The 24417-nt window shown below is 38.5% G+C and overlaps 1 protein-coding gene across 3 annotated transcripts in view; it reads left to right on the top strand.

The window, feature by feature from the left end:
• The first annotated feature begins 554 nt into the window (after nucleotides 1–554).
• Nucleotides 555–24417, top strand: part of DNAAF4 (dynein axonemal assembly factor 4) — a 46525-nt gene continuing 22662 nt past the window's right edge. For all 3 annotated transcript variants that reach the window (XM_045201560.2, XM_024568136.4, XM_045201559.3), the window contains exons 1-6: nucleotides 555–710; nucleotides 1080–1227; nucleotides 2392–2525; nucleotides 11024–11255; nucleotides 12982–13127; nucleotides 14318–14427. In XM_045201560.2, the coding sequence (XP_045057495.2) occupies nucleotides 588–710; nucleotides 1080–1227; nucleotides 2392–2525; nucleotides 11024–11255; nucleotides 12982–13127; nucleotides 14318–14427 (893 nt within the window). In that variant the 5' untranslated portion in view covers nucleotides 555–587. The remainder of the gene's footprint in view (nucleotides 711–1079; nucleotides 1228–2391; nucleotides 2526–11023; nucleotides 11256–12981; nucleotides 13128–14317; nucleotides 14428–24417) is intronic.

Below are 24417 nucleotides of genomic sequence, written 5' to 3'. Positions count from 1 at the left end.
GTCAGGTGAGTCACAGGATCTTTTCTTCCCACCTCTCAAACAACGGAGTGAACCCTACTTACATGCTTTTGGTGGCCGTTAAATTACAGGATTTGAAAAACTACAATAGTACAGGGAAGATCCCGGGCCAGGATGTGTCCAAAGCAGGAATACCAAAGGGTGCTAACTCTTATAGCCTCCATCAGAACAAACTAAAGGCCAGAGCTGAAATGGCGCGTGGGCGTCGCACTTGCTTCTGGCGGGGCACGCTTTCCTACCCAGTAAGCCCGTATTCTTTTTTGCATTATCAGAGGGACGATCTTCATTTGCCTAAACGAATGTGGGCCTAGTTTTCGGACATGCTCAGACTTTGCGGAAATGCGGAAATAATAAGACGCTAAGAAGTGGTCTAAAGACTCCTCCAGGACCCCCAAGTAGTGAGAAGGTCGCCAGGGGTCGCAGGGTGAGTCCGGCCCCAGCTGGGAACTCGCGGCACCTGGGCCCCGCCTGACCCGGAAGGGCTGGAACGTGGCAACCCCGGCTTCCCTAGCAACCGAGCAGGCGCCAGTGCTATCCCTCGGCACCAGCCGCTCTGTCTGCCTCCCAGGATGCCCCTGCAGGTGAGGGACTACAGCTGGCAGCAGACGAAGACTGCGGTCTTTATCTCTGTGCCACTCCGAGGTGTCTGCGTTAGAGATGCGGACGTGTTCTGCACGGAAAACTATCTGAAGGTAGGAACGTGAGTCGAGCCTACCCGCTGCCCAGGGGTGTGGCCCGAAGCTTCTGCTAATGCCCCCAGGTGTGCGCGAACGGCCGCGTCCTTCCACAGAAACCTCCTAAACTTTTAGTGCTATTGAAAGCAGCAACAAACGAATCCCATACAGGTGATACCTCATCTGTAAGCAGCTATTATCTAATCAAAGATTATTTTTTATCCAGGGCTTCCTACATATGTCTTGATAATCTTTCGCGACCTGGAATAAATTTATAGTAGGCATTTAAGAAAATGATTTTGGCCTCTATCACTAATTTCTTAACGGCTGTGTTTTTAATTAGTGTAACTAAATTAACTTTCTTCGCCCCCCCCCCCTTCTGAATAGGTCAACTTTGCTCCATTTTTATTTGAGGTGTTTCTCCATGCTCCCATAGACGACGAGAGCAGCAAAGCCAAGATTGGAAATGACACTATTGTTTTCACCTTACATAAAAAAGAAGCAGTCATGTGGGAGACCCTTTCTGTGTCAGGTGGTAAGTTGGGTTTTTTTTTTTTTAAGATTTTATTTATTTATTTTTAGTGAGGGTAAGGGAGAAAAAGAGAGGGAGAGAAACATCAATGTGTGGTTGCCTCTCCTGCACCCTCTTCTGAGGACCTGGCCCGCAACCCAGGCATGTGTCCTGACTGGGAATCCAACCAGGGAGTCTTTGGTTCGCAGGCCGTCACTCAATCCTTGGAGCCACACCAGGCGAAATCAATTTTTTAAAAATATTTGTGCTTTGATATGATTAGCTTTCTTTATAATTTTGTGATTTTATTTCATGCATTTGAAAACATTTTGAAGGGGTCTATACGGCTTTATTCAGCCAAGGGTTCAGATGCAACAAAAAGTTTAAGAACTCCTGCCTAGGACCTGATTCATCCCTGCCCCTCACACCTTACTGTCCTCCTCCTGACCCTCCCCACGCCAAGTTTTCTCTCCTCTCCTGTATTTTTTCCCCTTCAAAGTCTAGATCCCTTCCTGATTCCTCTTTCCCTAAGATAATTTACATACTCCCTAATGAATCACAGCCTGTGTATAAAACATTGAGTCACTGAATATAAATTGGATCATAGCCTGTGTGTAAAACATTGAGTCACTGAATATAAAAATAATTGTGAATGGTAAAATTCTATATATAACAAGTCATGTTATTTTATAATTTTTCCTGGGACTGGCCTTGTACTCGTCATATGTATAAATTACCTGTTATGTTTGCGAAGGTGATTGATCATACCAGATAGTCTCAACCCATTTTTTCTTCTAAATCCCATAGTGATGATTTTTTGTGATCAGTTTTATAAGCAAATAGCTCTGCTTTCTCAACAGAGAGTATATATGTTTTGTCTTTCCCCTCATCTTGTCTCCTCCCTCTGTTTCCTTCTCTCTCTCTCTCCTCTCTGTTCTCCCTCTCTTCCCCCCCCATTTCCCCTTTTGTTCCCTCCCATTTTTTCTGTAGTAATTCATTACTATACAGTCACTTGCTTACATTTTAATGTTAGCTTCTTGGCCAGTTTAATACTGAAAAATGTTTTCACCTCTCCATGTGAAGTTGGGTACAAAAATATCTCATCCTTGTTCGTAATACTAAGCAGTTTTCTCCTAAGTAAACAAAATTTAGCATAATTGTAATTTATTGATATTCCTTATGTTTTAGTTGACAAAGAGATGATGCAAAAAATAAGGGAGAAATCTGTTTTACAAGCACAAGAGAAAGCAAAAGAAGCTACAGAAGCGAAAGCTGCAGCAAGGCGGGAAGATCAAAAATATGCACTAAATGTCATGATGAAGGTAAATTGCACATTGATAGGAAAGTCTTCTAATTAAAGAGATGATAATAAACTGTGTAAGGATAATTAGTTCCACCCTCACCTTTTTGTTCATACTTTGGTTATAGGACTTACTAAGTTACATAGGCTATCTACTATTTACATGTGTTCCTGAAGATCTTTTTTTTTAAATTTTTATTTATTTAATTTTAGAGAGAGGGGAAGGGAGGGAGAAAGAGAGGGAGAGAAACATCAATGTGTGGTTGCCTCTCACACGGCTCCCACTGGGGACTTGGCCCACAACCCAGGCATGTGCCCTGACTGGGAATCGAACTGGCAACCCTTTGGTTTGCAGCGCACACTCAATCCACTGAGCTAAATCAGCCAGGGCAGAAAATCTTTTTTTTCCAAATATTTTATTTATTTATTTTTAGAGAGAAGGTAAGGGAGGGAGGAAGAGGGGGAGAGAAACATCAATGTGAGAAAGGAACATCAATCAGTTGCCTCTTGTATGCACCCTTACTGGGGACCCAAACCTGCAACCCAGGCCTGTGGCCTGACTGGGAATTGAACTGGCAACCTTTCATTTCGCAGAATGAAATGAGCCACACCAGTCAGGGCCTGAAAATCTTTGTGAAAGTTGAGGGTATAAATGTTGGATAATTATAGATTTACTTGTTTCAGTGGGAATTTTCTATTTCCAGGAGAGTCAGAAATGATAAGGTTTTATGGTATATTTTACCTCTTTCTTAATCTTGAAATAATGGACACAATTATTTAAAACAAGAAAAACACTAAATATCGACAAATAAATATATTTTTAACTGTTGAGGATTTCAAGTTAAAGCTTTAATCAGCAATATTTTTTGAGATATAATTTATATACCATACAATTCACACATGTAAAGCTTACAGCTCATTCAGAGTTGTGCAACCATCACCCAATCAATTTTAGAACATTGTCATCACCCCCCAAAACCGCCGCGCCCATCAGCAGTCACTCTCCATTCCTTCAATCCCCCAGCCATAGGCAACCACTAATCTATTTTCTGTCTCTAAAGATTTACCTATGCTAACTTGTTTTTGCAGGTAATTTCTTATTGCACATTCTCATTTTGACATCGTGGAATGATTAAGGAATTCATATCAAGCATTGTCACATCAAGAGCTCTGCAAACCCATGACTCTTCTTTTGCATTTGAAGCACTAGTATTGTTTTTATAATCAGAAGTTCCTAACTCCAAGATTCCACTTCTTTTATCACTTCTACTTGACTTTTAAATATAGCCTATCCTTATATACTTTGTTTTTTACTTAATTAACCATGTGGTCAGCTGACCAAAGATTCCTGCTTACAGTATACTTGATGAGTTCCAGTTTTTCTTGATTGTATTATCACTTCTGTCAGCCTTTTGATTTTTATCATTTTCCTGAATTTTATTTTTTTAAAAGACTTTATTTACATTTTTAGAGAGAGGAAGGGAAGGAGGAAGAGAGGGAGAGAAACCTTACTGTGCAAGAGATACATTGATTGGTTGCCTTTTGCACACCCCCAACTGGGGACCTGGCCTGCGACCCAGGCATGTGCCCTGACTGGGAATTGACCTTTCAGTTTACAGGCCTGTGCTCAATCCACTGAGGCATACCAGCTAGGGACATTTTCCTGAATTTTAAAAAATAAAAGCAAAATATTAAATTCGTGACAACAGATATTTACTGAACTAACTAATAAAACGGCCTCATAAAATGAGTTTGGGGGTATTCCCTCCTCTTCACTTTTTTGGAAGAGTTTAAAAACTGTTAGTATCCTTATTTAAATGTTTGGTAGAATTTACCAGTGAAGCCTGGTCCTGGTCTTTTATTTCTTAGAAGGTTTTTGATAACTGATTTAAGCTCCTTACCTGTAATTTTTCAGCTTAGATCTTCTATTTCTCTTCTGTTTCTCAATCTTGGTAGGTTGTATGTTTCTAGGAATTTACCCATTTCTTTTAGGTTGTTCAGTTTGTTAGTGTACAGTTTGTTCATGGTAGTTTCTTATGATCTTTAGCATCCCCGTGTTATCAGTTGTAATGTCACCTCTTTCATTTCTGATTTTTATTTTAGTATTCTCTCTTTTTACCTTAGTCTAGCGAAAAAGTCAGTGGATACTTGGGTTACTTCCACCTTTTAGCTATTCTGAATAATGCTGCTATGGACACGGGTATACAAATATCTCTTCCAGATCTTGCTTTCAATTCTTTTGGGTATGTCTGTACCCAGAAGTGGAATAGCTGGATTATATGATAATAATGATTATTTGTTTTCTAAACCTCACCTGAGGATATGTTTTTATTGATTTTTAGAGAAGGAGGACGGGAGAGAAAGAGAGAAAAAAAACCTCTGATGTGAAAGAGAAACATTGATTGGTTGCCTCCCCTATGCGCCATGACCAAACTCGTAATCTCTTTGGTGTACAGGATGATGCTCCAGCCAGCTAAGCCACCCAGCCAGGACAACAACTCTATTTTAATTAGAAGTTTTTTCTCTATTGATTTTTTTTAGAGACACACAGACAGACATTGATTTGTTGTTCTACTTATTTGTGCATTCATTGGTTGATTCTTGTATGTGCCCTGACCAGGGGTCCAACTTGCAAAACTTGGCATATCATGATGCTGCTCTAACCAACTGACCTACCGATCCAGGGCCTATTTTTAATTTTTTGAGGACCTGCCACACTGTTCTCCTTAGCATTTGCACCTTTTTATATCCCAACTAGCAGTGAACAGGGGTTTCAGTTTCTCCATATCCATACCAAAACTTGTTATTTTCCCTCTTTTTTTTGTTTTAAAGATTTGATTTTATTTATTTCTAGAGAGATGGGAAGGAAGGAGAAAGAGAGGGAGAGACACATTTATGTGTGAGATATGCATTGATTGGTTGCCTCTCACATGTCCCCAACTGAGGGCCTGGCCTGCAACCCACGCATGTGCCCTGATGGGAAATCGAACCAGTGACCCTTTGGTCTGCAATCTGTTCAATCCACTGAGCCACACCAGCCAGGGCTGGAATTGTTTTCTTAATTTCTATTTCTGTCAGTTTGTTATTGGTGTATAAAAATGCAACTGATTTATGGATATTAATTTTGTATCCTGCGACTTTGCTGAATTCATTGATCAGTTTTAGTAGTTTCTTGGTGGAATCCATGGTCAATTGGGATTTATTCTGGGAATGCAAGGTTGGTACATTTGCAAATCAACAAATGTGATTCACCACATAAACAAAATAGAGGATAAAAACCACATGGTCATATCAATAGAAAAAACATTTGATAAAATCCAGCACCAATTTATGAAAAAACTCTCAGCAAAGTGGGATTAGAGGGAACATATCTAAGCATAATGGAGGCCATGTATGACAAACCCACCGCCAGCATCATACTCAGCGGGCAAAAACTACAGGCATTTCCCTTAAGATCGGGAACAGGACAGGGATGTCTGTAACCCTCCAGTGAGGTTCATGACAAATTTCCCAGGTCTGTGGTCATCAGTGATTTCAAATTTGCCAGTGCAACCATGCTTCATCATCACAGTCAGACACTGGACGATGACTTTGGAGCATGGCCTAATAAGAACCCGGTGTTTGCCTCTCTTTTCAGCATTGTTTATACACTTGAGAGCATCAGCCTGAACATTCATGTGCACCATTATGGCAGCGTGGAAAGGTGGTGGGAAGAATCACTTTCATATTTAAAGAATGATTTTGCTCTTTATAGAATTTGTGGTTTATAGTTTTTATCTGTCGGTGCTTTGAACATGTCATTTTACTGTCTTCTGTTCTCCATTGTTTCTAATGAGAAAACAGCCTTTAATTGTATTGTTGTTTCCCTGTACATGATGAGTCTTTTTTCTCCTGCTGCTTTTAAGATTTTCTGCTGTGTTTAGCTTTTTTACTAATTTTGTAGCTTATGTTGGATCTTTGTATTTATTTTACTTTGGATTTATTGAACTCATTGGAGTTACAGATTAATATTTTCATTAAATTTGAGAAGTTTTTACCAACTTTTTTTTTGAAATATTTTTGGTTGAAAACTAGACATTTTAATTACTAGATGATAGAAATTTTGGCTTCTGGTTTTTTTGTTTGTTTTATTTATTCAGGATTATTTATTTTTTAGTAGCTTGCCTTGATTTTAATTATGAAATCAGCCTAGTCTCCCTTGGGTATACAGCTGCTGATGTTTCTGCTAACTTTTTTAATTCTTATTTTTTTAGACTGACTACCTTCCCTGTGTCTGTATAGCCTAACTGTTAGTTAATGCTTTGGGCAGAGGTGGTAGAGACCTCCCACCCTTTGCCTATTGATCTCTGTGTCGCTTTGAGAATACCTTCAAAGTTGGAGTCAGTTCTCCTGCCTCCCTTGGCTTCATTTTATACCAGGCTTCCTGGGTCTCCCCCACAAATACATAGCTTTCTGTTTAGCCAGGATTGTATGGTGAGCTTACCACAGACTTTGTATTGCTCTCATTTATATGATCTTTATGTTAATTCTCTGACTAGTCAGTCACTTACCCTAAACAGGACCTCAACCTCAGACCTCAACTGCAAATTTTCCCTGCTTATTCCCAACCAAGTCTATTGCTTGTATCCACCAAAGCCACAGGTTTTTCCTGCCCCACCCTGAAATGAGTTCTCCCTTTCTGCCAACAAAGCTGCAGTGTTTTTTGTCATTGTTGTTGTGAGCTGCGTGTTAGTAAAACTGCCAGTCTTATTTTTCTATCTGGAAGTGGGTGGCTGAGAGCAACCTCAGGCTGGAGGGCACAGCCTCCCGCTGTTCTTCCCTGTAACTTTAGCAGTTTTTCTAGAACAAACACTTCTCAATTTGCAGGCTGTCTTTGGTTAATTTCCAGTGCCTTGAAATTGTTGTTTTTTATAGGTTTGTCCAGTTTCATACTTGGTATCTGTGGATGGAAACTGCCAACTTCTTCATCCCTCCATAAAACTTGCACATTTTCTTTGTAGATGAATTTTACATTTATTTATTAAGTTCTCTAAGAAGTTCTCTTGGTATTTTGATTACATTTACATTGACTTTAGAAATTCATTTATAGAACATCAACATATTTATAATATTGCAGTTTCCCTCCGAGACCATGGCATTTATCTCCATTTCTTCAGACTTACTTTATGTATCTCCAGCAGAATTATTTAACATATGTAGGACTTGCTTGTATTTTGTTAAGTTTATTCTTAGCCTTTTAAAGTTTTTTCTGGCATTTACTAATGAATAATTTTTTCTACTGTATTTTTCAAATTGTTTATTTCTAGTTTGTACATTAGTTTGTTTTTATGAGTTTGTATTAAGTTGATCTTATAAATGAGTGCCTTCCTGAACTTACTTTTTGGTTGTAATAGTTTGTCAGTTTGTTATTTTGGTTCTTTTAGGTAGTCTACAATATTATTTACAAATAATGATAGTTCTGTCTCCTTAAATCCTTATTTATATTTCATATTTTAAACATTCTATTATATAAGTTACCTCTAGGAAAATAGGAAAATAGTAGGTATACTGGCCTTAGTGACTTTGCTAGAAGTATTTCTAATGCTTCGCCATGAAATTGGATATTGTATGGGTCCTTTTAGCAAGCTAAAATTTTTCTGTTATTCCTAGTATCAGCTGATATTTTGTCATGTATTGAGGTCATGTTGTTTTTCTCTTTTAATTTCCTAATATCATAAGTAAGAAACACCCTATTTGATCAAGATGTATTATAATTTTAATATTTTCTTCAGCTCAGTGTGCTAATATTTTATTTATGGTTTCTGCATATAATTCATAAGTAAAATGATTTTAGAAAGAAAAATGCCTTGATAAACCATTCATTCCAAATTAAAAGAAATATAGATTTCCCCATCTTTGGGAATTGGGTTTAGGAGCTGCTCATTACTCTCTTATTAGTTAAAGTTGCTGTCTATAGCAAAGCAATATCCCATACTTTATGGCATCCTTTTTTGAGCAGTAGAAAGCACTTAAAGTTCAGTTTTTTTCATGTGTGATGATTGCTTTTCTAGACTTCCGAATTTTTCTGTTACTAAGCATTCCTTCTTTATGTGGTGAGTTCCCCATATTACTTTTTGTTTTAATAAGCACTTCAGCCCTGGCTGGTGTGGCTCAGTGAATTGAGTGGTGTTGGCCTGTGAACCAAAGGGTCGCTGGTTTGATTCCCAGTCAGGACACATGCCTGGGTTGCAGGCCAGGTCCCCAGTAGGGGGCACTAGAGAGGCAACCACACAATGATGTTGCTCTCCCTCTCTTCCTCTCTTTCCCTCTCTCTAAAATGAATAAATAAAATCTTTAAATACAAAAATAAAAGAACTTCAAGAATTGTTTAACATTTGTCTATCTCTGTTTCTCTCTGATGTATATAGTTCCTCTTCTCCTTTTGTCATAAATTTTGTAGTATTACCTTCTTCAAGTTTTTCTCCTCTTTCTGGTTCCTACTGTCACATGCTCTGTGAAGCCTTTCTTGGATCTCTGTTTCTCTTTGATGTATATAGTTTCTCTTTTCCTTTTATCATAACCTTTGTGGTATTACCTTCTTCAAATTTTTCTCTTCTTTCTAGTTCCTTCTGTCATGTGCTCTGTGAAGCCTTTCTTGGTCCTTTCTTTTCCACATTACTCCCTAAAGAGTTAGGCTATTTTTGTTTGTTTGTTTCTAAGATAGCTTACTACAAATTAAATTACACATATAATTATATGTATGATATATAATATACATATATTTCCCTTAACTAACTCTTGGTTATGATAACAGAACTTTCCTGTTACTTTTGATTATAAGAATAGTCTCATTTTTGGTAATTAAGACTGTCTTTTAACAGTTTTAAAAACTTTTCAAAATTCATTCCACTTGCAGGCATTATGAGGGATGAGGGTGTTCCAACTTTTTACATACTTTTGCCTTCTTTCGTGTGTTGGGGAAAAGAGGGAGGAAAGGAAAAATGGCAAACATATTATTAAACTGGGTGAAGTTGTCATCTCTTTTTAGGTTGTGGCTGCCTCTGGCTAACACTGACTGTTCATCATTCCCTGTTGTCAGGCATTAAACTGGCTCATTGCCACATGTAGAGTCCTCCTGGCCCAACCTATTGGCAGCTGTCTGAACTTAGGACGCATAGTAATTAGCATCTTTCGGGCTTAGTTTAAGCCTTAGGTACAGTTCTGGGACTACAGGAAACTCCTGTTCAATAATCTGTGAAATTTACTTTAAAGTCAGCGTTACACAGTTCAATAGAAAGATAACCAGTCTTCCAGAAGAGGCTATTGAATCATGCAGATGTTGCAGGGTACTTCTTCAGTATAGTTTTCATATGGATAATGTTAATTCTATATCCTAAGATAATTCAGCCTCTAGGAAACTTGGTCCCAGTATGTCATTCTATTACTATGCCAGATATATTATTTAAATGTATATTAATTTACATTAAAATTAATGAAACAATTAAAAATCAGTTTCACAGTCGCTCTAGCCACATTTAAAAAAAATCTGAAATAATTAAACATTTATTAAACTTCTGAAAAAAACTCTTGATGTAGCCCTGTGGTTGAGAAGGAGCCACATTTTAAGTGCTTAATTAACCACATGTGGCAGTGGCTACTGACGTGATAGCACAGAACATGAGCATCATCAAAAAAGTTCTGTTAGAACTGCTTCTCTGGAGGATAGATGTGAGAATTTTTGTTCTCTAGAGGAGAGAGGTGAGAATATTTTCATTACCATAGGAAACTCAGATGCATAGAGTCAGTCATATATACCAACGAGTTATTTTATTTCAGAGTTTTTTCTTTCTTGCCCATATGAGGGAAATTTATGAAAGGAAGAGGGTTAACATATTCTTGTGCAATATACTGCTTTTAACTTACTTGACATTTAGGTTTTCACATGGGAGTTCCAAGTAACAGCTATGGCAAGCTAGCTGGCAATGGAATTCAAAGTTCAAACATACTCACCCACCAGAGACAAACTCCTTAGTTCATCCTTTCTTTTTTATTCTAAATATTCCCTCATTCCTCAGGCAAAGGTTGGCACAACTGCAGTCCTAAGACAAGGTAAGACTGGCAAAAGTAAAAAGGCGAATGTTTGTGGGTGTGGGTGTGTGTTTAGGTTTTGGAAAAAGTGACTTGACTTTTATAATACAAAAATATATAGTTTTACCAAGCCCTTTGATATCATATGATTGAATGCCTGCCCACATTTTACTTGTGAGTAAGCTAAGGCTAGAGAAAGTAATTGTCTAAGATTATATCAATAATTAATGGTAAATCTGAACTAAAACCTATGTTTCATGACAACCAAATCATTGGGCATTTTGCTAAATTATTTACCATTCCCATTTTAATTCTTTATTCACTGCTAATTATCGCTGCAGATACAATAACAAGAGTTTTGAGGTAAGAATAATTTATTGTAATGAATTTGTTATTTTAAAAATGTTGCTTTTTATGTGTTTTAAAAGTTTTGGTAATTGTAATTGTTCACAGATTGAAGAAGAAGAGAGGAAAAAAATAGAACATATGAAAGAAAATGAGCGGATAAAAGCAACTAAAGAATTGGAAGCGTGGAAAACACATCAAAGAAAAACTGAAGAACAAAAACGAATTCAGAGAGAAGAGAAGTTACATCAACAAGAAAAGCAAATTGAAGAAGAGAGGGAAAAATTAAAACATAAAAGTCTTAGTAGAAATTCAGCATCTAGAAATCTTGCCACAAGAGGTACAATGATTACTTTAATGTTTCCTGGGAAAGGGAGTCCTGCTGGTGAAGAATTTGGTCACTTTTGTTGTTGTTGTCGTAACATATTTCCGATATCTGATCATTGTTTTAGCATATTGAGAATGAGTATTGCAACACAAAGACTAAAGTGAAAGATTTATTTTGTCTTCTAGGAAGTAATGAAGTTTTATGATAAAATGAGCAAAGATGCAGTGTTGTTTTCACTTGTGTGCTTCCTTTTGAAATTTATGCAGGTGTTGTTAAATATGTGTTTTAACTAATGTCTAAAAAGACTTCAGGTGGACTATCAGTGCGAGGGACATTCATTTATTTCTTTAGAGATAAGAAACTAGGAATTTTATTAAATGACATTTTCTTCACCTCACGCAGTAAAATGAGTACTATTAAGCAAACAAGAGCTCTTCTGGCCTTTGATCCTGGTATGTTAAAAAAAGTTAAAAGAACATATTTCTTTTCATTTTTTAAAGATTTTATTTGTTTATTTTTAGAGACGAGGGGAGGAAGGGAAAAAGAGAGGGAGAGAAACACCAATGTGCAAGAGAGACATTGATCTGTTGTCTCCCGCACACCCAGGCATGTGCCCTGACCAGGAGTCGAACCATCAACCTTTCAGTTTGCAGGCTGGTGCTCAATCCACTGAGCACACCAGCCAGGGCAAAAAGAACATATTTCTTTATTGAAAGCTAAGAGTTTGATTTTATCTCATCTTAAAATATTAAGCTTTGTTTTGTGTATATGTAGCAAATGAAACATTTTGTAGCAAAATCACTTGTATAATAGTAATAATTAACATTTATTGGTGATCACTTTATGCCAGGTGACTTTATTGGTTGTTTCACTCAATTTTCACAACAGCACTTTGTCATAAGTGCTGCTATTCTTATTTTAGAGGCAATAGATGTTCATAAAGGATAAACAAATACCCAATAAGTAAGCCTGTGGTATTTGAACCCATATCTGCCTGCACCTGAAACCTATGCTCTTTCTACTTGGCTACATGTCATTACTACTTTAACAATGAGGTCTAGCATATGGAAAAATCATTTAGAGTGAATATTAAGCAGTAACCATTATTAAATGTATATATTTTATTATAGTTTAATATTGACACACCAGTTAACTACCACAATACCTCCTTCTTTAATGCTATTCAACAAAATATTGATACCAGTTAGAGTATATGAAAACATTTCCTTCCATATTTCAAATACTGCTAAACAAATTGTATGTTTTCAAATACTATTGGATCCAAAACACACTTTTATAAGTAAGAAGTATCTTCAAGATCTTGATGATGCTGATTTTTACACAGCTTAAATCAGTTTACTAATATTTTATTAATAATTTTGATGTTTATCTTCATATTGAGATTCACTTACATTTTAAAAAAATTTTATATTGATTTTAGAGAGAGACACATCAATTTATCGTTCCCCTTATTTATGCATTCATTGGTTGATTCTTGTATTCAGATCAGAGTTGAAACCCACAACCTTGGCATATTTGGACGATGCTCTAACCAACTGAGCTATCTGGCCAGGGCCTGCCGTATTTTCAATGATGGATTTTACATTCCTTCTTGTAGAAAAGTATCTTTGGTTTACTGGTATAGAATTTTAGAAGTAGCTTTGATGTGTAACTTATTTAAAGTCAGTTTGTTAAGTAGAAAATGAGAATAAATAACTTACTAATATTGTTTTTGAAGGGAGAAACTCAGAAAATATATTTTCTGAGAAGTTGAAGGAAGACAGTGTTCCTGCTCCTCGCTCTGTTGGCAGTATTAAAATCAACTTTACCCCTCGGGCATTCCCAACTGCTCTCCGGGAATCACAAGTAGAAGAAGAGGAGGAGGTAGGTGTACTGCTATTAGTTACAATGACCATAATGAAAATACTTTATTTTTTATTATTTCCTTAAGAGAAAAATATATTTTGCAGGATTGTTTTTTTGGCTCCAGAGTGCTGATGACAGATACTGATTTACTATGCAGTAGTCTTGCTTACTCCAAGAGATGAACTGTTGCATGTGCTATTTGTTTTATGAGATACATCGTTTTCTATACTAGATTTGTAAAGTTTGGATCAGTATGTGTTGTGGTAAGGACAGATTTGGAAATTTATTATTAATATATCATTACAATGAGCTATTAATATCAGATATTCTAATGTCTGATGCTTTGGAATTAATATCTTTCATTCATTGATAAATTCCTGAGCTTTGGGATTTTAAATATTATATCTTAAGTTATATAAGCACTAACAACTGCATTTCTTTACTGTAAGGTGTGGACTGATATGGTCTTCCAGTTGAAAAGTTGTGGATATAATTGAATATACTTAAGACATAATGACAGTTTATAAATATTGCCATTTTTCTTTTTATTAAACAATATATTACTTTTATATTTTATATTATTGTGAAATATTATACTTATACATTTTTAATATAGGAAAATAAAAATATAAACAAGAAAAGTAAAATAATACTCACAGGAACTCCCAAATCTGAATGAAACTTGCACTAGAAATTTTTACTCTTAACCAGCTATTAAAAAAAATTTTTTTTTTAACATATAAAAACTGCAAGTTTAAAATCACCTTCTTTAAGTACTATATTAGTCTGCCTGGGCTGCTATAACAAAATACCATAGACTGGATGGCTTAAACAACAGACATTTATTGAATATTTCATAGTTCTGTAGGCTGGGAAGTCCAAGATCAGGGTGCTGGGGTGGGGGTGGTAGAGGGAAGAACAAGCACACTGGTCTCTTCCTCTCATAAGGACACTAATTCTATCATGCAGGCCCTGCCCTCATGATGTCGTCTGAGCCTCCTTAACTCCCCACGGCCCCACCTCCAGATATCACCACATTGCTGGTTATGACTTTAACATATGAATTTGGGGGGACACAAACATTCACTACATAGAAACTAGAAAAGTTCTAGTAGTTCTGTCTTATGTAGGAAGGTGGGGAATCTAAAAGTAAGTGTTAATAGCAAAAAGACCTTTGTGTCATTCGCTAGACTTCATTCTCATTTCAGTGGCTGCACAAACAAGCAGAGGCACGAAGAGCAATGAATACTGATATTCCTGAACTCAGGGATTTAAAAGAAGAAGAAAAGAACCCAGAATGGTTGAAGGATAAAGGAAAGTAAGTTGTTTGACCTCTGGCCATGAGATTTATAATAAATTTATGAGGACATTAGTTTTTCTCACATTTTTCAAATATCTTGACATTTTATGTGTATGTGTACTTGTTGGAGAGACATAATGCAAATAAACAGATTAGGTAGGCAGAGCCTCCGTATTAAAAAGTCAGATCATATAAGAATTAAGGCTATTATTTTTTATTTATTTTTATATTTAAATGTCATAGAAGTGAAAAAATCCTATCTTTTGGATGGCTTATTAAAATCCTTTTTTGGTCGTTGCCTGGTAGCTCAGCTGGTTGGAGAGTCATCCCACACACCAAAAGGTTGCAAGTTTCATCCCCAGTCAGGACACGTACCTAGGTTGCGTGTTTGATCCTCGGTTGGTGCACGTATGGGAAGCAACCAATTGATATTTCTCTGTCTCACATCGATGTTTTGATGTTTCTCTCTCTCTTTCTGTCTCTCTTTTTCTTTCTGTGTCTCTCTATCCCTCCCCCTGCTCTAAAATCAGTAAACATATCCTTGGATGAGGATTTTTTAAAAATCCCTTTTTAAATCACATTTTATAGAAGCCCTACCTAATACTTCCATTAAAAATCTGTTTCTTAAAAACTAGAGCTTTGATTATTCATATTCATATTTTAAAAGATTACCAAATTATCTTATAAATTGTCATTTTATATCCAGGCAGTCCTTTTCCCATTTATTATATATATGTGATTCTACATGTCAATATTTTTATTCAGTTATCAAAAACAGTGAGTTCTGGTACATTCTGAGTGGCAACTCGAGTTCATATTTTGAGGCAATTGTAGATATTATTTATTATATATCATACATACTTTGTATTTCCTATTGCTGCCATAACAAACTACCTCAAATTTAGTGGCTGAAAACGATACAAATTTATTATATTAACAGTTTTGGAAATCAGAAGTTCAAGTTGGGTTTCACTGGGCTAAAATCAAGGTATCAATTGTGATCTTTGTGGAGGCTCAAGGGGAGAATGTGCTCCCTTGCATTTCCAGCTTGGAGACTGCCCACACTCCTTGGTTTATGGCCCCCAGCCAGCAATTTCATCACCCTGAGCTCTGCTTCCATAGTCATATCTCCGTCTCTGACTCTGACTCCCCTGCCTCCCTCTTTCTTTCTCAAGGACACTTGTAGTTACATTAGTCCCATTTGTACAGTTTGGGATAATCTCCTGTCTCAAGATCCTTAGTCACATCTGCAGAGTCCTTTCTGCCCGGTTGGTGAACATATTCACAGGTTCTGGTGATTAGGATGTAGACATTTTTGGTGGAGGAAAGGGCATTAGCTGTCTCTATACCATATGTGTTCTTTCTTGGTCTTTCCTCCTGTCTATTACAAACATCAGAGACTGATTTGTGGCATGGAGCTGGAGCTGGCAATTTTTCTGAGTGTTAGAAGCCTGGGGCTGGTAAGTTTATTCCTTTTACTCCCATCAGTAAAACCCATTGTGAACCTTCCTCCTATTTCTCCCTTCCCCTCTCTGCCTCCTTCCCTCTCTCCCTCCCTTCATATGTATTGAACCATTAAATAAACATCTATTGATTGCTTGCTGTTTTGCCAGACTGTGAGCTAGAATCTGAGCTACAGAGATCAGTGGAAGGGAGAGATATATACAAATACTTAAAACACTGTATGGGAAGTACAATTTCTAGAAAAGAACGAAGTAATACGAGAGTACAGAGGAGGAACACCTAACCTTAATGAAAGGAAGGTAGGATCAGGAAAAGCTTCCTAGAGAACTTAGTACCTGAGCTCCTTTTAATGAAAAGTGAGTTTGAAGAAGTAGGGAGAGAAAGGCATTCATTTCAGGCAGAGGAGACAACATGAGCAAAATCTCAAAGACAAGAAATAGTATGATATGCAGGTCAGGAACTGTGGGTCATTTATTTTTTTGCTAAAACAAAATTTGAGGCTAGGAGTAATAAATGTACCTGGATAAATAGGCAAGGGCATCGTGTGCTTGATTAAGATTCTTGTATTTTATTTTGTAAGGTGGGGAAAAATGTGTTGCAGAAACTAAGCAAAGGCTTCCAACTATGGTATTGTTGTAGGTGTGAAAAGGGCAATTTGAGAAATATTTAGGAAGTAAAATAGGCGGAACTTCTTGAATGATTTTTGGAGAGGGAGAAAGGGGCACCTGTAGGTGACTTCGTGTTTCCAGTTTGAATGATTGATTGCCTGATGCCACCGAATGAATTAGAGAATACTAAAAGAGGGGCCAGGTGGGGGGAATGCAGGTAAGTTCAGTTTTGAGTATGTTGAGTTTGAACTGTCTCTGGGTCAGTCTGGTCCATAGTGTCCAGCAAGTTTGAAACTCGAGGGAGGCCAGCACTGTAGATACAGATTTGGAGGCTATCAGCATTTATATAGTAGTTGAATTTTTTCTTTTGAGAATTCATTTATGAAAGCTGGGGACAGTGAAACAAAGAAGGGCTTAAGATAGAAGAAGCAGCAGGTGAGAACTTAGGCCGGGCAGTGTTGGCTCTCTAGAAATGTTATAGGAAAGAAATGAGCCTATGTGGGCTGCTGTTAGCTCATTGAAAAGTCAGAGTAAAGGGCGCCTTGGAGACAGGTTCATGGGGTTAGCCGAGGACGAGCTGCCACTGCACCTTGCTCCTCTGGTTTCAGGTCACATGGGAACCTTTGGAGTCTAGGATATGCAGGCCTGAGAGGAAAGAAAGATGTGGGCGTACTCCATAGAGGAAGAGCACACTACAGTACTTGGATTTAGAAAAGTCAGGGAGATACCCAGGAAAAGTATGTAGACCAGGAGAGTAATGGCTTGAGGATAAAACTCTGACCTACCAGCATTTGAAGGTCTGGCAAAGGAAAAGAATACACAAAAATACTCCCAGAGCCAATAGAATAGAAAGTTTAAGGATAGACTGTGGTTTTTCTTGTTCTTTAAGAATAGAAAAGGTTTGAATAGATTTGCAAATGCCACAGACAAGATGATTAAAATGTCTCCTTAAAAAATAGAGATAATTGGTTAAAAGCCAAGGGTGGGTGTATTATCTTCATTTTGTATTTATCCTCTTGTTAAAAGTGACATGCATTGAAAATTTTTATAAAAATATACCTTCTGAAAAAAATTCACACAGTGCATATGAAATGCAAGTTCCCCTTGCATTTTACCCAGTCTACAGGCCCCCTTCCTATCCTGCTCCCCAGCTATACACACTCTAAATCATTGTTTTTTAAATTATATTTTATTGGTTATGCTGTTACAGTTGTCCTAATTTTCCCCGTTTGCCCCCCTGCACCCAGTCACCCCACTCTCTCAGACAATCCACACACCATTGTCCATGTCCATGGGTCATACATATATGTTCTTTGGCTCCTCTATTCTTCATGCTGTATTTTATATCCCCAAAACTATTCCGTAACTACCTGTTTGTACTTAAACCCTTCACCATTTTTACCCACCACCAACCCATCTCCCATCTGGCAACCATCAAAATGTTGTCTGTATCTATGATTCTGTTTCTCTTCTGCCTGTTTATTTTGCTTTTTAGATTCAATTGTTGATAGGTATGTATTTATTGCCATTTTATTGTTCATTGTTGATCATCTTCTTACAGAAGACCCTTAACATTTCATATAATACTGGTTGGGGCTAATGAACTCCTTTAGCTTTTTCTTGATTGGGAAGCTCTTTGTCTGTCCTTCGATTCTAAACAATAGCTTTGCTGGGTAAACTTGGTTGCAGGACCTTGGTTATCATCACTTTGAATATTTCTCACCCATCCCATGTAGCCTGCCAAGTTCCTTTTCAGAAATCAGCTGACAGTTTTTTCTTTTTAAGATTTTGTTTATTTATTTCTAGAGAGAGAGGAAGGGAGGGAGAAGCAGAGGGAGAGAAACGTCAGTGTGTGGTTGCCTCTTGTGTGCCCCTAATTGGGGACTTGACTTCCAACCCAGGCATGTGTATTGGGAATTGAACAGATAACCCTTTGGTTCACAGGCCAGCACCCAGTCCACTGAGCCACACCAGCCAGGGCCACCTAACAGTCTTATGGGAGCTCCGTTGTTAGGTAACTAACTGCTTTTCTCTTGCTGCTTTTAAGATTCTCTCTTTGTATTTAACCTTTGACATTTTAATTATGTTGTGTCTTGGAGTGGGCCTCTTTCGGTTTATCTTGTTTGGGACTGTCTGTGCTTCCTGGACTTACAGATCTATTTCCTTCACCAAATTAGGAAAGTTTTCTGTCATTATTTTTTCAAACAGATTTACAGTTTCTTCTCTCTATTCTCCTTCTGACACCCCTGTGATGCCAATGTTGGTATGCTTGAAGTTGTTCCAGAGACTGCTTACACTATCCTCCTTTTTTGGGATTCTTTTTCTTGTTGTTGTCCTGATTGTTTTTTGCTTCCTTATGTTCCAAATCATTGATTTGATTCTCAGCTTCATCCACTTTACTGTTGTTTCCCTATAAATTGTTTCTTATTTCAATTAATGTATTTTCAATTTCTGTCAGGGTCATTTTATGCTGCTGAGGTCCTCACTAAGTTCCTCAAGCATCATTATAACCAGTGTTTTGAACTCTGCATCTGATAGATTGCTTCTCTCAGTTTCGTTTAGCTCTTTTCCTGGAGTTTTGATCTGTTCTTTCATTTGGGCCATGTTTCTCTGTCTCCTCGTTTTGTCAGCCTCCTTGTGTTTGTTTCTGTGTATTAGGTAGAGCTGCTTTGATTCTGTGTCTTGGTAGTGTGGCCTAATGTAGTAGGTGTCCCGTAGGGTCCCCTTATCACCCAAGCGGGGCACTCTGTGCAAGCTGAGTACACCCTCATCCTATAGCCGAGCCTTGATTGCTGTTGGCAAGTAAAATGGAAGGATTTGCCCAGGCCAGTCAGCTGCAAGGACTGGATGTGACCACTTACCAGCAACATCTGCCCTCTGTTGAGGATCAGCTGTGCAGGGGCAGGGTGGTATTGTTCCAACATGGTCTGTAGCTGTCCACTTGGGTGCACAGGCTTTTGGGTTTCCCATGTGGTACAGGCCAAGGTCTGCCTCCACCTGTGTTTTGCCCAGAGTTACCCTGCCTGAACTATAAAGTAATCTGAGATGGCAGTGAGATGGCCGCTGCTTGTGCTGGGCTTGGAGACTCCCAGGTGAAGCCAAGCTGTGCATCTAGAATGGTTGCTGCTGGTGCTGGGACTGTGGCTACTTAGCAAGAGGTGCAGGGGCTGAGGGCTCACTGAGGCTGGCTGTTGCTCTTTTGAGAGAATTAAGTAAGCTGTGAAGCATGAGCCAAGACCAGTCATTCATATGGAAAAGCAGCTTGTGGGAGCTGGTAAGTTGGGTGGGACAGAGTCTCTGGGGTCTCCAGGGTGGGCAAATAGTGTTAGCCAGTTTGATGGAGTCTCAGATATGGTACCCGCCTCCTGGCTCTGTGGCTCTGTAGGGCAAGGGTTCAGTAAAGGGACAATGGCGTCTGCCCTCCTTTCTGTTCCCCAGCTCTCACCTGGGTAATAGACACTTCAGGGTCTTCTTGTATGCCACTGGTGCCTTTTGAGCTGCTATCCAGATGCTATTGGGAGAAAGCTGCCCCTCCAGCTTTCACCCTGATGCAGGACAGTTCAGTTTCTCCTTGTATGTTTCTGATGCCTTTCAATCTGCTGCCTCCATGCTGGAGCTCAGATGGAGTACATCTGAGTAAGTCTGTGTGCAGGCCCTTTAAGAGGAACTTCCTTGGACTCTAGCAGTTCCTGTCTTCTACCCGCCTCAATCCCCACTGGTTATTATTTTTTTAAGATTTTTAAAAATGTATTTATTTTCAGAGAAAGGGGAAGGGAGGGAGAAAGAAAAGGAGAGAAACATCAGTGTGTGAGAGAAACAGATTGGCTGCCTCTCATATGCCCCCAACCAGGGACCTGGCCTACATCCCGGGCATGTGCCTTGACCAGGAATTGAACTGGCATCCTTTTGGTTTGTGGGACAATGCCCAACACACTGAACCCCAGTCAGGGTGGATAGTATTCTGTATCCTTATTTTTCAAATGCAGAAACCAGGGCTAGAATGGTTAATAAACTAAGCTAAGGTGGTGGTTAATAAGATGAAGCAGGATTCAATCCCAGGTCAATATGATTATGAAGCTTGTGTTCCAGCCACTGTTGCATACCTCTCATAGATGAATGAAATCTTCTTCCCATCCTTTTATTTCAATTGATTAACCACAGCCCGAGTGGTGTGCTGTGAATCCGTTCAGTGTGAGAGTGCTGAAGTGTGCATAGCAGAGTGGGCTGTCCTCTTGGACTAGTTCTTTGCTGTAGAAAATGTTGACCAATTAATTTTAAGTAGGCAGAGATACTTTATTTTCTGAGTTTAGAGGGAAGAAAGTGAAGACAAGGTACGTTTCTAACAAGAAAAATTGCCTAGTGGGTACCGTTGAGGGCTGTGCTCAGTAGGAAACATGAATTCACAGAGATGTCAGTCAGTGCCACTGCGTGATTTACCTCCTATAGTGTTTGATCTTTTGGGTTTAAGATTAGATCCTTGAGCGTGAGTTGAACTTTTGACTGACAAGAACATCACAAGACTAGTAGTTCAAGAAACCAGATTGCTCATGGGAGAAATAACTCAGATGTTTAGCCATGAAGCCCAGGCTGTGTTAGAAAGGAAGAGATGTCTTGAGGGGCTCAGTGGCCTGAGAAAGGGGAGCAATTACAAAAGCAGAGGGCTCTGTAAGGTTGAAGAAGTAGTATGAAGGGAAAGTTGGCAGAATAGAAAGTTCAGGTCAATGGCTGGGATTCCAGAGTTTGATGGTCCTGAGGTAGTGTAATTCAGTTGGTGACAGAATCCAAGGTGTGGCCCTGGCAGTGGGTAGCAAAAATAGAGTTGAAGGGAAGGTAATTTGAATTAAGGAGTTCTAGGTATTTCAAGGCTAAATTGATTAAGGGATCATATAGATAAGCCTTAGAATCTTCTGGAATTATAGCAGAAGTTGGGATGGAGACAGATACTGGGAGCCAAGTTTCAAAGCCCTCAATGAGTAAAAAAGAGTGATTTAAAAAACCAGTAAATGCCAGCGACCTGAAGACTATAGGCTAAAGATGGCAGGGATCTGAAAGGATGATGGCTTTCACATAGAGGGGAGAGCTACTGCTAAGTGAGTCTGGACAGTGCCAATGCCTGCGGTCCTAGTTCCTTACATGGAGAGGTGAGTGTCTGGTGGAGCTTCAGTGTAGAGGGGGTAGAGATAGCACCGCCCTCAAGGCGGAGCCGGGTTTATTTTAGAAAGCATTCAGTGGAAGATTTGAGGGTATCGGGAAGGGCTGGGATAGGAGGTGGAGTCAATTAAGGCAGAAACAGGAGTAAGAAAGTGCAAAGGAGGAGGTGGGGATGAGAGTAGGAAAGGCTGGCAAATAAGGACTTTTAACATGAGGACAAGGGAGAAGCATGCTTTTGGATCAGTGCCCAAAGATAACAGCATTGGTGAACATGGTTAGACAGGCCTTTGGCACAAGGTATTTTGGTGCTGGGACTAGCTAAAGGTCCTAGGCAGTGTTGGTCTGATCTTATTTCTTAAAAAAAAATTTTGTTTTTGTTGTATTTTTTTTCATTTCCATTTATCCCCCTTATCCCCGCTACCCGCCCCCCCCAATCACCAGACTGTTGACCATGTCCATGAGTCCTTTTGATCTTATTTCTAATATATACTAATGATGTGATTTGGATTTAAGAGTGGAAAGGGCAAATAAGATCACTGAGCCAGGGCTGAAATTTTGACTGATAAGTACAGCAAAAGACATGTGTGTGTGCAAATAAATAAATACAAAATTGACTTCTGATGAAAGCAGTCAATAGGCAACAACCTGTTGCAGAAGTGTACTTTGTGGCAGGCAGCTACAACTGGTAGGTTGTAATTATTTGAGATCCTTTTGTTTTTGTACCATGTTGCCTTACAGTCTTCAATTTGGTAGAAAAAGGAGGAGGAGCAAAATAAGAGGAGAAGAGAGTTAAAAATGAGGAGAGATGGAAGAACACTTAGCAACTAATGACAGGAAAGAATTGTTAGAGAGAAATGTATCCTCTCTAGCAATGTAATGCGCTACAAAAGATAGAAACAGAATTAATAGAACTGATTCAGAAGCAAGGTGTTGACATTAAGGCAAAGCATGAAACACATTCATCTCCAGAGGCTTTGTTTTCCGGTGGCCCTCTCTATTTACATAGGCAAAACGCCGTCCTTGTTGTACTACCCTTTCAGAGGTGGGTCTGCCTTTCAAAGAGCAGTAGCTTGAGAAAACCATTTAGGGGATTATGTGTATTCAAAATGAAGCTTGTAGAAAAAGCCATACAATGTTTTTATTTTCTTTACCCAGCTTTCTACTGCTGTGTCTTGGTTTTAAATGTCAAATCTACCTTTTAGGAAAATACCTAATCTTATGTCATTTTATTTGCTTATGAAAGCATTTTAGCTTTTCCATTAACATGATGTGCCAGGTAGCTTTTTACTGAGAACATCTCACATGAGATAGAGTCTAGGTGCTCTTATTTAGATATGGCAGGGTGTGATGTTAGTTAACAGCCTCTCTGACTCAGAATCTGAAAATAACTTAATTGCTACCCTTCAAGACATTTGTAATCGTATAAGGTAGAGAGACCATCATTCTGCCCCACTGACCTTAATCTGTGTGTGATTTTTAGCATTTTTTTTTAACTAACCCTGTCTTAACCCCAGACTTTAAGTCCCTTCTTCCCCCACACTAGGACCACTGGAATCCCACCTGCATACCTCGCCCTCCACAGCAAATTCTGATGTTAGATAGGAGGGAATTAAGGGTTAGGGTTAGGGTTATTGACATACAGGTCAATGGAATAGATAGTCCAGAAATAACCCTAACATACCATATGGTCAAATGATTTTCAAAAAGGGTGCTAAGACTATTCAGTGGAGAAAGGACAGCCTTTCAGCAAATGGTGATGGGAAAACTGGATGTCCACATGCAAAAGAATGAAGTTCGACCCTTACCTAACATCATATACAAAAATGAACTCAAAATAGATTAAAAAAACTAAACATAAGAGCTAAAACTACAAAATTCTTAGAAGAAAACACAGGGTGCTTCATGATATTGGATTTGGCAATATTTTAGATATGACATCAAAAGCATAGGAGATTTAAAAAATAGCTAAGTTGTAGTGCATCAAGATTAAGAACTTTTGTCCTGGCTGGTGTGACTCAGTGGATTGAGTGCTGGCCTGTGAACCAAAGGGTTGCCAGTTCGATTCCCAGTCAGGGCACATGCCTGGGTTGGGGGCCAGGTTCCCAGTTGGGGTGCACGAGAGGCAACCACACATTGATGTTTCTCTCCTTCTCTTTCTCCCTTCCCCTCTCTCTAAAAATAAGTAAGTAAAATCTTCAAAAAAAATTAAGAACTTTGTACATCAAGAACACTGTTGCCCTGACTGGTGTCGCTCAGTTGGTTGGGTGTTGTCCTACAAAGTAAAGGTCGCCACTTGAGTTCCTTGTTCAGGGCACATGCCTGGGTTGTGGGTTCAGTCCCTGGATGGGGCATGTATGAGAGGCAACTGATGGATGTTTCTTTTTTACATCAATGTTTCTCTATCTCTAGTTCTCCCTCTCTTCCCCTATATCTAAAAATAAATAAATCTTTGTTAAAAAGGAACACTATCAACAGAGTGAAAAGACAACCCATAGAATAGAGAAAATATGTGCAAATCATATATCTGGTATATCATATATCTAGAATATGTATATATATAAGGAACTTCTACAACTCAACAGCAAAAGATAGTGTATCCCTATATTTATTAACATGGAAAGATGGTCATATGGTTGAATTTTTTAAAATGTTCCAAAACAGCAATATATAGTATTGAGAAAAAGTGTAGAGATATAGAAGGGGGAGACAGCAATTCAGGGAGAGAGACTGGTGGTTTTTTAAGAGGCAATCTTTTTCTAAGGGTAGGTACTTTTGGTCAGTAAGA

This window comes from Desmodus rotundus, chromosome 7 (assembly GCF_022682495.2).
Source record: "Desmodus rotundus isolate HL8 chromosome 7, HLdesRot8A.1, whole genome shotgun sequence".
Lineage (NCBI taxonomy): Eukaryota > Metazoa > Chordata > Mammalia > Chiroptera > Phyllostomidae > Desmodus > Desmodus rotundus.
Note: the sequence above shows the minus strand (reverse complement) of the source record. Positions and strands in the feature narration are given on the sequence as shown.